This window comes from Tamandua tetradactyla, chromosome 17 (assembly GCF_023851605.1).
Source record: "Tamandua tetradactyla isolate mTamTet1 chromosome 17, mTamTet1.pri, whole genome shotgun sequence".
NCBI lineage: Eukaryota > Metazoa > Chordata > Mammalia > Pilosa > Myrmecophagidae > Tamandua > Tamandua tetradactyla.
The window spans coordinates 33,770,605-33,783,279 of NC_135343.1; the positions used below are offsets into that span (position 1 = coordinate 33,770,605).

Below are 12,675 nucleotides of genomic sequence, written 5' to 3' on the forward strand. Positions count from 1 at the left end.
AAATAGAAAAACCAATAAGCAAATTTATCTGGAAGGGCAGGGTGCCCCAAATTGCTAAAACATCTTGAGGAAAAAAAACGAAGCTGGAGTTCTCACGCTGCCTGACTTTAAGGCATATTATGAAGCCACAGTGGTCAAAACAGCATGGTATTGGCATAAAGATAGATATATCGACCAATGGAATCGAATAGAGTGCTCAGATATAGACCCTCTCATCTATGGACATTTGATCTTTGATAAGGCAGTCAAGCCCACTCACCTGGGACAGAACAGTCTCTTCAATAAATGGTGCCTAGAGAACTGGATATCCATATGCAAAAGAATGAAAGAAGACCCATATCTCACACCCTATACAAAAGTTAACTCAAAATGGATCAAAGATCTAAACATTAGGTCTAAGACCATAAAACAGTTAGAGGAAAATGTAGGGAGATATCTTATGAATCTTACAATTGGAGGCGGTTTTATGGACCTTTAACCTACAGCAAGAGCACTGAAGGAGGAAATAAATAAATGGGAACTCCTCAAAATTAAACACTTTTGTGCATCAAAGAACTTCATCAAGAAAGTAGAAAGACAGCCTACACAATGGGAGACAATATTTGGAAATGACATATCAGATAAAGGTCTAGTATCCAGAATTTATAAAGAGATTGTTCAACTCAACAACAAAAAGACAGCCAACCCAATTACAAAATGGGAAGAAGACTTGAACAGACACCTCTCAGAAGAGGAAATACAAATGGCCAAAAGGCACATGAAGAGATGCTCAATGTCCCTGGCCGTTAGAGAAATGCAAATCAAAACCACAATGAGATATCATCTCACACCCACCAGAATGGCCATTATCAACAAAACAGAAAATGACAAGTGCTGGAGAGGATGCGGTGTAAGAGGCACACTTATCCACTGTTGTTGGGAATGTCAAATGGTGTAACCACTGTGAAAGGCAGTTTGGCAGTTCCTCAAAAAGCTGAATATAGAATTGCCATACGACCCAGCAATACCATTGCTGGGAAACTACTCAAAGGAATTAAGGGCAAAAACTCAAACGGACATTTGCACACCAGTGTTTATAGCAGTGTTATTTACAATTGCAAAGAGATGGAAACAACCAAAATGTCCATCAACAGACGAGTGGCTAAACAAGCTGTGGTATATACATTTGATGGAATATTATGCAGCTTTAAGAGAGGATAAACTTATGAAGCATGTAATAACATGGATGGACCTAGAGAACATTATGCTGAGTGAGTCTAGCCAAAAACTAAAAGACAAATACTGTATGGTCCCAATGATGTGAATCGACATTCGAGAATAAACTTGGAATATGTCATTGGTATCAGAGTTCAGCAGGAGTTAGAAACAGGGTAAGACAATGGGTAATTGGAGCTGAAGGGATACAGACTGTGCAGCAGGACTAGATACAAAAACTCAAAAATGGACAGCACAATAATACCTAAGTGTAATGTAACTATGTTGGAGCACTGAATGAAGCTGCACCTGAAATATAGTTTTTTGTTTGTTTGTTTGTATCTTTTTTTTTTGTTTTTTTTCTTATTCCTTTTTTATATATATATATATTTTATTAGTATTATTATTTTAATTCTCTTCTCTATATTAACATTCTATATCTTTTTCTGCTGTTTTGCTAGTTCTTTTCCTAAATCGATGCAAATGTACTAAGAAATGATGATCATACATCTATGTGATGATACTAAGAATTACTGAGTGCATGTGTAGAATGGAATGATTTCTAAATGTTGTGTTAATTTTTTTCTTTTTTTTGATTAATAAAAAAATAAAAAAAAAGCAATAGTAGGACTTTTAAGGATAATTTTGTTTCAATATGAAGTAATAAGCTTCCTGTTTTTCTTGCAGAAACTATGGTAACAGTTGTACTCAATTTTGTGCCTATTCTAGGACAAATGAAATTGCAGTTGGACGGTAAAGGAGTTCCAATCTGTAAAGAAGAGAACCTGAAATTCTGTTGGCAGAAGCAGCATTTTGAAGAAATGAAAGGTTTGCTACAGATAATCACATCAAATGGTTGACTTAGGTTTTATAAGAGCATTTTTGTAGGGAGTAAAAAAATTCAAGTTTACCTCTTCCCTATCTTTCCTTTAAAAAAAAAAACAATTTTGTGTTGAATGAAATTCCATTAACTTGTAAAAGAATTTTAAGTATTGTTTGAATCTTTATTATGACTAGACTCAGTATTGAGGTAAAGCAGTGTAGCCTGAAATCAGGTATTAATCTCATATCCCATGGCTGGTCCCCTGCAAATGGACTGAATCCCTGCACCCAGATATTTGAAGTTTCACAAGTAAGCTTGCTTTGAATTGTAGTTCAGGAAAACAAAAAAAACAAACGGATAGTGATACTATTCCTTTATTTTAATTTGGGGTTCTTAAGGTGTGTATCTCTTAGGTAGTGGAACAGTGGCACGTTGATGTGAGGACTTGTTTGCTGTTTTCTGTTACACTTCTCTCTACCAGTCTTGGTTGGCCCTGCAGTAGTTATGCATTTGGGGTTGAGAGGACTGAATAGCTTGTGGAGAGAAGTTACTAGTTGGATGGCTACTAACACTTCTGTTTAAATAGAGTATAATGGGTGTTCTCCCATTCGTGGTTTTCTAATTTTCCTGTGAGAAGACTGAAGTAAGGTATATAAACAAATGAAAAGTCATCACAATCAGTTTAATTAAGTGCACAGAATAGCAATCAGTCATGTCAATAAAAATAAAACAATTATTTTTACATCAAGTGTGCTTTATTTCCTCCACAGGTATTCTGTTAAATAAAGCACCATTTATATACTGCCAGGCCACAGCTAAAGAGGATTCTTTACAGAATCAAATTTCTTGTGGTTGTTCCGTATACAAGTAAACTTAATTTTGATAATAAGAACCACAGCGATCGGAGGCAATCTGCCTCTATTATAAGGTACAAAACTGGCACAGAGGACACCATATTATACACAGTAAAAATGCTGTAAGTTTAAATTACATTGTACAGGGCCAGGGAACCCTGTTCCTCCCAGACAGCCATAGTAAATGAAAGCCACTACAGTGAACTTTTAATTACATAAAACATATCCATTATCTGATTGCCCTTTAGAAAGTATACTGAAGATGCAAATTTTTCATCTGGAGTTCTGCCTGACCAAGAATTATGCCTAGTAAATCTATCTTGCCATTCAAGCAGAGAGCACTGGACAAACTGAAGCACAAAACAGAAATAAGCAAAACTTATACAAACAGCATTGGGGGAAGGAGGGGTGGTAGGGGGCTTAAAAGTAGACATGCTACATCTAATGTCAAGAAGCAGCTTGGTTTCCTTTGCCAGATATCCTTGTGACCACATGGATCGTAGATTCAATGGTCCTACACAGGGTATCTAAAATGTCATGTTGTTGCATGTGACTAAAGAGTCCCCTGGAATGGCCACAACTAAGTGATAAAGCAGCCTCAGGGTCCTGGGAGGGCAAAACTTGACTGTCACAGCTTCTCAAGTCAGCTAAGTCAGACAAAACAGCGGAGAGAGAAGTAGAAGGGAACTCGGATTCTTCCTCAGCTATGTTTGAATCCTTGGAACAGTGGAGGTCTTTAAATTCTTTACAATCTTCAAATCTACCATTGTTGGACTGTTCTCCTACATGCTGTGACCTGATATTTGACATGTCTTCTGAAAACGAAGATGGAACTTCCATTCGATATTCTTTAACAGAACTATTTTCAGGGGAAGGAAGATCTTGCTCAGTTCCTGGATCAATAATTGAGGAGTCTCTGGTCTCATTATCTGATGTGCTAGTTGGGGTCAGGGCTTCCCTTGTTTCAGTTTTCATGTCGCTGATGCAGCTGTCTATGGTGTGCTCCTCATCACTGCTAACACGCCTTCTTTTAACAGGAGTTGCCCCTTCATCATCTGTGAAAACAAACATTCAGAGTAAAATTTCTCTAAGAGGGGTCATTAAGATCCGTCTGGGGTAGTTGTACAAAATCAACTTCATTTTTTGTCAGTTTAGATTTAGGAGATACAACTGAATATGCAGCTATCGTAAGGTTTAGTCACACTCAGTGTGCTCACCCCCCACCCCAAAAAGTAATGATATTAGCCTATAAAGCTAACCTTTAGTTTTTCTTTCTTTGGCTTCTTGTTCTTGGAGTGAGTTTCTCTGTTGCAGACAAGTCCTGCATTTGCTTAAAAGCTCTTGCAGAGTTGGAATTAGAGCTGGGTTTAACTGTTTGGGAGTGTGTACTGACAGGAGCAAAGCAAGTGCCCGCAGGTCCTATAAAAACCCAGATAGGAAAATTTGAAATTTTAAAGGCAACATTTTGACACAAATTGTTTATAATTAAGTGTAGATGTTTAATGTTTCAGAAATCCATAATGGTTTCTCTGGCATTTTTAGAAGAGAGCCAAGTTAGGTGTTTGTGATACTACTGTATTTCACTGATTCCAACACACTAATACCATTATATTATGCATCACATCCAAAAGGAGTATGTTAAACTGATGATGTAGATCATTCTATTTATTGATCATTCTTTATCAGAAAATACTAAGGCAAACCCCTGTAGGAATTTCAAAAAATTACCTAATTATCCATGAGAAATTCAGGTTTTCGCCTTTGTAATCTAGAAACAGTTTTTACATTAAGATGATTTCTGGGAGATGTCTCAAATATGAAGTCTTCCTCACTTAGCACTGTAATCTGTTCTGACATCTAGAAATCTCAATATGTGGAAGACTGCTGCTACATAATGCTAGCACATTCCACTGTTACGTGACACAGCTATCATGGGAAAGTTTGCACAGGTAACTGATTTCATAGTTTTAAGTGGCTTTATAGTCACACAGGTCATTAATCTGATTGTTTCAGTTACTTATGAATTGCAGGCAATAGTATGACTATCATGAGTAACATTTCAAAAAAATGTAAACAAGTAGAGATAAGACTGTTCCCTTAGTGGTCTTATTGCCCTTAGCATTCAATAACATTAACTCATGTTTTCTATAACAGAAAATGTGTGCAAAGGTAGGTGCAAGGCACTGTGAACACGTGAGTTTAAGCCAGTTTTTTAAATCATGCATGACTAAGTTTGAATAGTGAGTTAAAATTATAATGATAGTAAAATCATACTAAGGCAAAATAGAGTTTTGAACTATTCCCTTAATAGCTCTTACCCCATTTAAAGAAGCACTTGCTTTGGAAATTTCAACTCGGTTGGTGAAATCAGATTGTAGGTTCTGATACTGGCTTATCAAGTTTGTAATAAGGGTGCTGATCAGATTGGCACAGTTTGCTTCAGAAAACACTTGACCTTGAATCTGAAAAAGATTAGGAAAAAAATCTCCAGAAGACCAACATAATGAAAACATAATCATTAACTAATTGGAAATGCGTTTCCAAAATGCTACATACCTTTAGGAGAAAATGTGTCATAAATGTGTAGACAATGTTGTTGTTTAGGAAAGTTCTTTCATCCATTAGAATACACTTAATATATTCTGCAAAAACAGGATCTTCACACAAAAGCTTGATGCAGTTTTTTGACATAGCAGACTAAAGTAGGGGAGAAGAAGCACTGATGGTTGAGCACTGAAATAACTGGAAACTGCTTAAGATTTATACATCTGAAGTAGTTATTTTAAATCCTATTTAAAAAGCCACTTTTAACTCATCTCTACTATATTTTTAGCTATACTGAGTGTGCTCCCAACAAACACTTGATTTCGACATTACTGGTTAGCATTGGAGGAAGAGACTTTTAAAAAGTCTGAATGGTAAATCTGAATAAAAATGTTTTAAAAGAAATCCAACTATATATATTATCTTGCACTGAGAGCAATAACAAAGATTGGCAAATAAGGCTAACAAAGAATAGGATGACAATGTTTTCAGGGGGCTGATTAATGGGTAATTAATAATTACTGAACCACCCAGAGGGAAAAAAAAACTAAGAATCAGTCTATTCTCTAAACATGGGTTAAACATTTACTGAATAATTTCACTAACAATAGTAATATATTTGGTAAATTTCCCCATAAATACCACAAAAGTAAAAAGCAAATCTCCTTTTTCCAGTTATCTCATATAGAGAAGTAGTGGGTCCCAATATACAAAAATTTTACTAAAATTTGGTTTTCCTGTTTTCAAATGGTCATGGCTCTTAAACACAAGTAGTATGTCTTTAAGCAGATCTACTTCCTAGAATATTTATATCTGTTCTCTAATCATAGATCATTTATTTATATGGAAAACAAAATGGACTATTAAAACAGGAATTTTAGATATGTGAAATTTGTATATATACCTATTTTATTAGAGTAGCCAACTGTGGTAGGTAAAGTGCTCAGAGTCACCAAAGAAATTAGGGACTAGGACTGACCCAGGTATTCAGGTCCTTCGTGCCAGGAAAATGTGCCTTATTCTACTAGACACAGCCTCTGCCTTCTGCCTATGTTTCTTACAGAGCATGGATGCTCCTATAGAGTTAGTAAGGACTCTAGAAGTCTTTGTTTGACTTTGTTTTAGGGGACATTTTTGGAAATGGGGAATCTTGTGGAAAAAAAGGAAAGCAAAAGGAAAAATATAGGGCAGAAGTAGACAAAGCAAAAGGGATGGCAGAGTACAAAAAAAAACAAACGCAACTACTCAAATCAAGAATAATGAAAAGAGCAACAGCAGCGGGGGGGGGGGGGGGGGCGGTGAGGGAGCAAAGAACTCCAATTTACTAAATAGACCACTCAGCTCAAGAATCAACCAGTAAGTCATTTTCTCAATGCCTATTATGTACAAAGCCATATATAGTAGCCTTTCAAAATCCTTACTATAAGGATAACAAAACATTTTTTCATGCCATAGAGATAAATAAGGTCCTTGCACTGAGAAGCTCACAGTTTGGGAAAAGGAGAGAAACAAACTTAACCATTACCATATAAGGTGATTCACCTCTATATATAAGAATATGAGCTGGAGGCTGCACCAGACTCATTTATAAAGTCATTCTGATACTATAATGTGGGGTTATAGTATCAACCCCACTATAGTATAGGTTTGTATAGTATCAAACCCACTATACTATAGTATAGTATACAAACCTGTATAGGTTTGTGATACAGAAAGGTTAATAAATGTATCTCTTTTCTGGGGATGGGCAGGTGCAATCAGGCAGAAAACCAAGTGTTCAGGGTCTAAAAAGGATGAAGACCCTTTATGCCTGATCTAAGGAGTGAGCCAAACAAACCTTTTTTTTTTTTTTTTTTTTTTTTTTTTAAAGAGAGAGGGAGGAAGGGAAGGAAAGACAGAGAGAAGGAAGGAAGAAAGGGAAACATCTTTAAACATTTTCTTGTTTTATTGTATTTTGTTTGTTTGTTTGTTTTTTACATGGGCTGGGGCCGGGAATCGAACCGAGGTCCTCCGGCATGGCAGGCAAGCACTTTGCCCGCTGAGCCACCGCGGCCCGCCCCCCAAACAAACCTTTTAAGATTAATCTGGTTTCTCTCTCCCTGCCATTTCCCCTCCACAATTTAACAAGCATTATAGGTGCCTTCTTTATTAAGATGCCGATGGTTCTCAGAGGCTTAAGATAGGACAGGTACAATCTTTCCTGTTTTCCAAGAGTTTACACAAGAAAACAAATCTATCAGGCTCTTGAAAAACTACTCCAAGGTAACAGATAAGCAACAGTTAAAGGACAGCTGAAATGGAGCTTTTGGAATGGTGGAGGAGTGGCGGACCAAGAATGTGGCATGTGCCTTCTTCCCCTAGTATTGCCCAAAGTTTTGCACTTTTCCCACAACTGTTGATATTGACTCTAAATAAGACATTCAAATATAAATGGCTTATATGAAACAACTGTTACATCAATCTACAAAAAGTCAAAGGGAAATTAAATGCCCAATGTTTAATAGCTAATGTTTCCATTAATCTTATTTTATCTACCAAATTCTAAAACTTTCCCAGCTTCCAGCCAGTTTAGTTTTCAATCCATTGTTCCTAAAATTACAGACCACTTGGTCAGATGAGATGAAAGACCAAATCATCTAAAACTAATTTTCTTTACCTGAGTCTGGCATAGCTCAGTCCAAAGTTTGGGGAACAGTGCAAGATGAAGTGGCAAACCTTCATAGGCAACTAGGACACCTAATATTTGAAAAGAAATCAGAATAGGTTATAATTATAAATTATACTATCAAGGTACTAAACTCTGCAGGTACAATAATAGAGTTATTTTTGGTCAAAATGATGCGTATTTTTCTATATCCTTTAGAAACTATATATAAAGTACTTCAAGATGAAGGACTGATTCCAACATTTAACCATTGACATACTTTAGAATGTGATATCATGATTGGATTTATTTATATCCCACACCTCACCTCCAAAAGTATCTGAGGCAACTTAAACTAACTCTGCTTTCTGAGTATTAGTACATTATCTGGGGCATTTTAACAAAAGCTACTGCAGTGGGTCCAAACCTTTCTTAGTTTAAAGATACCACTGCATGTAAAATAATTTTCATAGAATATTTAGACTCTGTGTATCAGAAACAGGATGTAGAGAATTACAAAACATACTATTCTTTCCTCTTTTACCTTGTTTTTCCAAAGATACAACGTGTTATCTTTGTGGTGAATATAAATAAGCATCCTGAGCTGAGACTTTAGCAACTTTTTTGCCTTGTCCCCAGAAATCTGGGTAGGTCACACTTCCTGGGTTTATGTCAGAGAGTCCTATTTGGAACCTCTATGATTTCAACTTCTCTTCTTGACTATTCCAGATGTCAATAAAAAAAAATCTGATTACCTAACTACCCTCTACTCTCTCTTCAAAGCATAAAAGATAGATCACAGTCCTAAATAAATCTACCATCCTCTACCTCCCCACAAAAACTATAATCATGGAGAAGGAAAAAAATATAACACAAACTACCTTCCTCCAATTAAACATTTTTTCTTTTAAAGGCAAACTTTTCCTGTAAAGTGCCAAAAAATAAACAATTTATTTTTTAGAACCATATCTACTGCAACTACTCAACTCTGCTGTGGCAAAAGCAGTCATAGACAATACACTAAACAAATAGGCAAGGATGTGTTTCAATAAAGCAAAATATTCTCTTCATTTGTTTTACTCCCAACTACTTAAAAATATAAAAACCATTCTTAGCTCATTCTTAGCTCATGGGGAGCTTGCTTAACATACAAAAAACAGTTGTATAGGCTGCAGTTTACCAAACTCTGAGCCAGACTTAAGATTTGAGAATATCTTAGAAAATCCTAGAAAGGCAAGTCAGAGCATTCACCCAATTTATGAAGGATTATTTATTTTCCTGTGAAGATTAATCCCTCATTTTTTTTTTTTTTGCATGGGCAGGCACCAGGAAACGAACATGACAGCAAGAACTCTGCCTGCTAAACCACCATGGCCCGCCCAAGATTAATCTCTTTTTATATATCCAAGGAAATGCTAAAATCTTTCATCCTAACCTGGTTGAGGCTGGAGGCATTTATCCACCTATATCACAATACACAAGCAAATAAGAACAAGTCATAAAAACCACTGGCTAAAAGGAAGAGCATCCTTATCTCCTCCTTTGTATCTATGCTTCATAGAGATTTATCTATGTCTTCCTTACATCTAGGCTCTGCAAGCCAAATCTGGCCCAGAGCTTGTTTTTAAACAGCCCTGTGAATTAAGAATGGCTTTGACATTTATTTATAAAGGGTTTAAACAAACAAGTGAAAGAAACCTTACATGGCCCACAAAATCTAAAATATGAACTATTTGACCCTTTAAAGAAAAAAGTCTGCCAACCACTGAACTGGAGGCAACTCTGACATAAACCTCTCATGAGAAAGCAGATTGTGTACTATAAGTTTCTGTAGTCTTTATTATTTTTTCTCCAATTATTCCCCAAAGAAAACAGTTCTTACTCGTATTTTCCACAAAAGTTCACACCACATCAACCAAAAAAATGAGGCCTTTTGTGATAAAAGATCATCTCCAAATTGTATTTTGATACTAATACCTCCAGAAAAAAAAAAAAAGGTAATGAGAAACATTTCTTGGCATCTACTATGCTAGGGATGTCACATGTCAGACAATCTACTTTTCTAATCAACCTTGGGAAGTCTTATTTTATCCTCATCTTTTATTTTCTACCTTCTCTGAATGAGGAAATAGGCTCAAAGAGATTATGTAATCTGCTCAGTGTCGTCCTCAAACCAGTTAAGTAATAGAGCAGAGAGTCCAAACCAGACCTATCTGATTCTAAAGCCTATAATCTTTTCAATAATCAGCGTTTCCTCAAACTTCAGTCATTCTTGTATCATTTTCATGGCAGCTTTTTTATATGCCCATCACCTGTACTATTGTCTACCTAATGTATTTCTTTAGATTCACTCAGACAATTACATTAAACTTATTGGAGTCAATGTAACATCCAGAAAATCATGGGTTTGATGTACCAGTTATATATTTTTGTAATTCAGTAAGATAAGTAAATCTAGTGATATAAAAATTATTTTCCCTGGATCATCTTGTGCATTGCATTCTGGAAAACACCGTGCTACCCATGGTGAGCTAAAGACATCTTTTTCAGTTCCACTTATTCTGACGCAGAGCCATACCTTCTTTGGAAGGAAGGTAGTTTATTCACAAAGCACTGGGAATGCTCAAGAGCCCCTAAGGGGTCGCATGACTCAAGGGATAGGCCTATGCCCTCCTAATCTGCACAATCCTTCTCCAGTACCTTCTGGAGCACCAATTACAGGTGCAAAGGACAGGGAGAAACCATTGCCAAAGTTCTCAGGCACAAGTTCAAGCCTTTCCTCAAACAGGATGGATAGGCTACTAAAACATTGGCTGCCACACCTGTTTCCTTATCCTATAACGATGTATTCTCAACAAAATCCATACCCTGTTACATCCCTCCTTAAGAAGGAATATATAAAAACAAATAATAAACTTTTCCAAACATATTCTTTCCTCATTAGTAACACCTCACACTGCAAAAGCGGCTGAGTGTGTTAGTAAAAGAAAAATCTATTTTCGTAGGTAAAATGGTATTTCAGATTGTATTGTACTTCCATGACTGCTATGGGGATGAAATATTTCATATGTTTACTATTAGAGTTTCTCCTATCTGAACTGTTATGATTGTCTAGTTTTCCATAGTATTGTTTATCCCACCCAAGCAATCACTATACAGGAGGAGTGGTAGTTTCCCATGACTTCTATTCCACTGTGAGACGGAATCCTCAAGACATTTTAGCCTAACAACATCACATATTCAACTATTACAATTCACCTTCTGAATTCACACCCACCCAGCAACCTACTTACTTATGTTTAGCTTCCCAAGTAGATTACTGTAAAAATATACTGGTCCTACTATGGAATATCTGGGTTTCTGTGCCAGTTCTTCCTATTTGTAAATTAACAAACTGGAATTATAAAGATGTTTCATAAATGTGATCGCTATTCATTAGCCCAAGATAAATGGATTTGCTCTTGGTAAGCTAATAAAAGCTGGTTTCTGTGTTCTCTTCTTTCCTCAAACTGTTTAAGTATGGGTATCATCTAACCTTTATCTACCTGAGTTATTTTTTTTTAAAAAGAAAGAAACCACTGTTTTCACTTTGCTTTTTTTAAGTGAGACTGGGCAACTTCTCATATAGTTTATCAACTATTTACTGTTTATGTGTATGAATTTCCTTTTCATGTCCTTTGCTTATTTTGCTTAATGTTTTTTTACCATCTTACTGAATCTAAACTCTTTTTATACTGGCAGTGTTAGTCACTTATCTCTTAAGTATGCAAATATTTTCCCTATTAGTCATATGTGTTTTAACTAATTTATGATATTTTTCCCTATTAGTCATTTGTGTTTTAACTAATTTATGATATTTTTTACTATGTAGTATTTTCAATTTTCTATAGTAAATTTGCCAATTTCTTATTTTACGGTTTCCGGGTTTTGTGTCCTGCTTACAGTGCCCTTTCACATCTCAAGGTGGTATCCATGATTCCATGTTTTCCTTTAATATTTTCAGTGATTTTACTTTTCACAATTAAATCTTCAATCTACCTGAAACCTATTTTGAACTAAGGAGAGAAGCAGTATTAAAACTTGCTTCTGATCCCAGGTAGCTAGTTAATTAGCTCAATGCCACCCATTATCTACTAATGTGATGTCATCATTATTACCTACAACTTTTTATGTATCTTAGTTTGTTTCTGTTGTTTGTCCACCGTTCTGCCTGTTTTTCTGTACCTTTACCACCCAGATTTAATCTTTTGTGTAAAAAAGGGGAGGAAAAAAAATACACCCACATTTGCTGCTTTTATGCAAAGAAAAAAAAAAGGATAAAAGTGGTAGAAAATAGGGTTGAGAGGTTTTTTTTACAGTCCAGTACAGCAGATAGGACATATGTTCCAGTTCTTTCGAAACAAAAGCAAATGACAGTGCTATGAAAGAAAGGCAAAACCACCAGAGTTCAGAAGGAATGACTAAAGGGAATTAAGACAGCTTCTTGGAGATTTTATCATCAGATATTGGGTAGATTGTGTTAGGTGGAGAAGATGGCATGAAATGAATAAAGGAATGAAGATGGTAAAGTATAGGGGAATGATTTCTTGATGTTCATGTACTTTTTTTAAACATTG

General features: G+C 35.8%; 1 protein-coding gene across 7 annotated transcripts in view; it reads right to left on the minus strand.

Annotated features, from left to right (window-relative positions):
• Positions 1-2,685: 2,685 nt before the first annotated feature.
• Positions 2,686-12,675, minus strand: part of USP34 (ubiquitin specific peptidase 34) — a 318,270-nt gene continuing 308,280 nt past the window's right edge. For all 7 annotated transcript variants that reach the window (XM_077134328.1, XM_077134324.1, XM_077134325.1 and 4 more), the window contains 5 exons: positions 8,072-8,151; positions 5,428-5,568; positions 5,190-5,333; positions 4,131-4,290; positions 2,686-3,926 (listed from right to left, as the gene is read on the minus strand). In XM_077134328.1, coding sequence (XP_076990443.1) covers positions 3,319-3,926; positions 4,131-4,290; positions 5,190-5,333; positions 5,428-5,568; positions 8,072-8,151 — 1,133 coding nt within the window. In that variant the 3' untranslated portion in view covers positions 2,686-3,318. The remainder of the gene's footprint in view (positions 3,927-4,130; positions 4,291-5,189; positions 5,334-5,427; positions 5,569-8,071; positions 8,152-12,675) is intronic.